This window comes from Molossus molossus, unplaced genomic scaffold (genome assembly GCF_014108415.1).
Source record: "Molossus molossus isolate mMolMol1 unplaced genomic scaffold, mMolMol1.p scaffold_m16_p_3, whole genome shotgun sequence".
NCBI classification, from domain to species: Eukaryota; Metazoa; Chordata; class Mammalia; order Chiroptera; family Molossidae; genus Molossus; species Molossus molossus.
The window spans coordinates 54,750,325-54,753,931 of record NW_023425366.1 but is presented as its reverse complement, the minus strand read 5'-3'; the positions used below and the strand labels follow the sequence as shown (position 1 = coordinate 54,753,931).

At 36.4% G+C, this 3,607-nt stretch overlaps 1 protein-coding gene across 1 annotated transcript; it reads right to left on the bottom strand.

Moving 5' to 3' along the window:
* On the bottom strand, positions 1-1,119 carry SPZ1 (spermatogenic leucine zipper 1). The gene has a single exon (XM_036280931.1). The coding sequence runs from the start codon at positions 1,114-1,116 to the stop codon at positions 1-3; it is 1,116 nt and encodes a 371-aa protein (XP_036136824.1). The 5' UTR covers positions 1,117-1,119.
* Between the last annotated feature and the right edge of the window lie 2,488 nt (positions 1,120-3,607).

Sequence of the window (3,607 nt, the reverse complement as noted above, 5' to 3'; positions counted from 1 at the left end):
CTATCTTAGGCTGCTGGTTGGCCTCTTTTTTCTCCAGAGAGCTCTTGTAAGACGAATATTGAATCTGTTATTACGAGCTTTTTTATTACGACAAGAATCCTGGCTTTTATAAAAGGTGTCTTTATTCTGAAATGTACCTTCCATGTCTTGCAGTTTCTGCTTGTACCTTTCTACCTTCTCTGCTTCCAGTAGCTTCTGTTCTTTCTTGTCCTGTTCATGGTTCATCTGGATTGGCTTCTCCTGCAGAGTTGCATCCTTCTGATAACGGAGTTCCTTGAGGAGCTCTACTCTCTGCTGTAAGAATTGGCATTCATTCTCCAGCAAAGCTGCAATCAAATGCAATGAATGCATGTCATGGTTCAGTTTCCTCACCTGTGCCTCCAGCTCATAATTAGCTGGCACCTTGTTATTCTGTTGCGTTTGGAAGTGGATTCCCTTACTTTTAAGAGTCACTCTTATGTCATTCTGAGATTTCTGATACACTTTTATTAGTTCACTAAGTTCAGCATGTTGCACACTCCAAAGTTCTGCTTCCTGTAGTAACTGCTCCATGTTGTTCCTAAGTTTGATACTCTCTTCTTGAACATGGTGGAATCTGCTTTCTGCTTTTTCCTTACTTAGTTGAGTTTCATTAACAGCTCTTTTTTCTTCTGAATGATTTACCAAATCCCTTGCCAAATCTTGTACTGTGTCCTTTGAGTTCTGGTTTTCCGACGTTATCTCCTGTTTCTTCGAATTCTGGTCCTTGTCTAGGTCTAAACAACCAAGGTTTGTCAATAGCACTTTATTTATTTTATCAAGTCCTCTAATTTGTTCTTTAAGTTCTGACTCATCCTCAGAGATATTGGTTTCCTCCGAAGATTCTCTTGTTTTTGTGATCTTCTCATAACATTTTGTGTTTTTGAGAAGATCGTTCATTTCTTTTAAGAGATTGTCAAATTTCTTTGTTGTCTGTTGTTTAGTTTCTTGATGATGACTATTATTTAAGGAAGGGAAAGAACTCCAGGAGGCAGGGAGAAGTGGTTCAATCTCAACTAAGGCAATGACAGTAGTCTTAGGGTCTATATTGAGATCAAGAGTAGGTTTACGAGTTTTGGAGAGGGCGGGCACTTCCATCTCAGCTGAGTTAGTAGGACTGGTGGTCAGGGCACGAGGAAAGCAGAAAACCTTAGAGATTCCAGAAAGGTGACGGTCCTCTGTGCAAATGGGTAGAGAATGTGGAACTAAGCAGAAGACAGAGATCAGAGTTACAGTCTGAAATGAGGTAGATGATGTTTAGGTGGAAGGTGACGTCTTAGACAATTTAATGGGGAGGGAGGGTGGGAAAGGGGACCAGGAAGGAGGTAGGGCCCATCTGTCCTCCAGGCTCCTGGTATTTATTCCCTGACCCTAGCAACCAGGTCTTTGTTGTGTCACTGCACCATTGTGGCCTGTCCCCAGTTTCTGTTTCCTTTGTGTCACAATTGAAGATGCTTAACCCCCTACACAGGGGACTCATGCATCAGAATCAACCTTGAGCTAATCCTACTCTTTACCCCAGAAGGATCTCTAGGTTTTTATTAATCTCATTCTAACTGTAGTTAGTGACTTTCCTACCTCATTCCCACCACTCACAACCATAACCTTAACTGCAGTATGTTTGTCTACTACCTAAGTGTATGGCTGAGAGAACTCTTGCCTGATGAGGTTTCTCATCCTTTCGTAGCACCTGGAGACCTTATTGCTTCCATTCAGGGGAAACGCTACTACCAAAGAAAGTTATTCTTCCAAAACAGAACCCCAAAAGTGCTGCATCTCTTTGTGATTTTAGGGAAATAATATCAGAAATTGTTCCATTCAAAAATATTCTACTGCAGTAAGAAGAGAGTATTTGAATGGTTATCAACAACACAATTGCAAACTGGGACTTTTCATGGCTTCAAATACAGGCATCCTTTAAGATGGGCTTGGTGAGCTTCTCCTGAGTCGTTTACATCAGGCGATGTAAAACTTTTAATCGTCACTTTTCACAAGAACTTGTTAAAATGGCATAATTTATCAAAAGCATTTTCGAACAGCTAAGATCCTATAGTGGGTTATAGAAAAGTAACTGAAGTGACCTTGAGAATATTAAGTTCAATCAAAGAACACTTTCCTTAAGTGAGACTTTTTCTTGGCCTTCAAAATCTTGCACTTTAGTAACCAGAAGTTTGCTTTCCATCTTAGGGGAGAATCATACTCCGGCAGTTTTCTTTCATTTCACAGCTGCCAGCTCACTTTGGCCTCAGTTCCCCTGAGCCTCATGCGTCTCCCAGCCAGCTGGGCTCAGAGCCATCGCCTGGGGACTGACGAGCCGCAGATACACCTCTGTTAGTCTGTTTTTACTTACATAGTGGGCACCTTTTCTAATTCACCTAATGATACCATAGAGGCTAGCAATTATGCTTTAATGTCATCTCATAACGTTTGACTTTGGTTAGTATTTCTCCTTTGATTCAAGCTATCATTTAAGATTGTTTTATAATCTTCAGAACAAAATAACTTTTTTTTTCTGATTTGGTAATTAATGTCTAGCTATATTGCATTGTAATTAGAAAATATAATATTTCTACCTTTTGAAATTTATATTTTCTCTTTGGCCTAATATTTGAAACAAAAATGTATTCTCTTTTTTTTTCTTTTGCTTGCAGCTTTTTGGTACTTTTGGACATAAACGTGATGTTATTCTCGTCTTTGATTTTTAAGGAAACTGGTAGCTTAGTCAAGATGGCAAAAGAATGCTTTTCCTTTCTTCAAAAGGGAATTTAAGTATTTTCTTTCTCCTTACAAATATAATGATTTTCAAATAACATTTCTGTTAATTTTACTGAAATTTGAATTTGTTATAGATGCTAAAAGATATTCAGAGTGGTCCTCTTTTTCTTATCAACCCATATTCCCAGTGAGTAACTATGGAAGTTAATAGATTTGATTGTCTTACAGTTGCTATCTCTTAAGTTTCCCAAAGCCTAATGTCTTTTTAAAAAGAAGAGCAAAAACCTGTTTCTAAAATTATCACAGAGAAAACTTATATAGAATTTTCTCTCTTCAAAACCAGTTTGCCTTAACTAAAAGAAATATGTCATATTAAAAACTACATAATATCAATATGTATTATTTCTAGTGATGTTAACCTTGATCAATTTAAGTGATGTTTGCTAAATTTAACTGTTATAGACTTACTATTTTTTCCTTTGTAATTAATAAACATTATAGGGGAGATATTCTGAGTCTATGAAATTATCCTGCTTCTTCACAAAATTTTGCCTGTACAGTATAATTTTAGTATACAGAGATGGATCTTGCCTGTAACAATTATTACAGTGGTGATCTAATGGTGATATTTTATTTCTTTCATTTCTTTTATATTTATTGATTGGAATTGTTTTGTAAAGAAGAGCTGCCCTTTTACTCTATTTACTAATTGATTGATTTATTCATTCATTCAACTATTTGTTTATATAAGTATGGACTAAAGATATTTATTTTATTTTGTGAGTTATAACTGAATACTATCATTTATTTTCTTGCTCAAATGTGTGTGAATAGTGAATTATTTTAATATAATGAAACATTTTTGGTATAATTA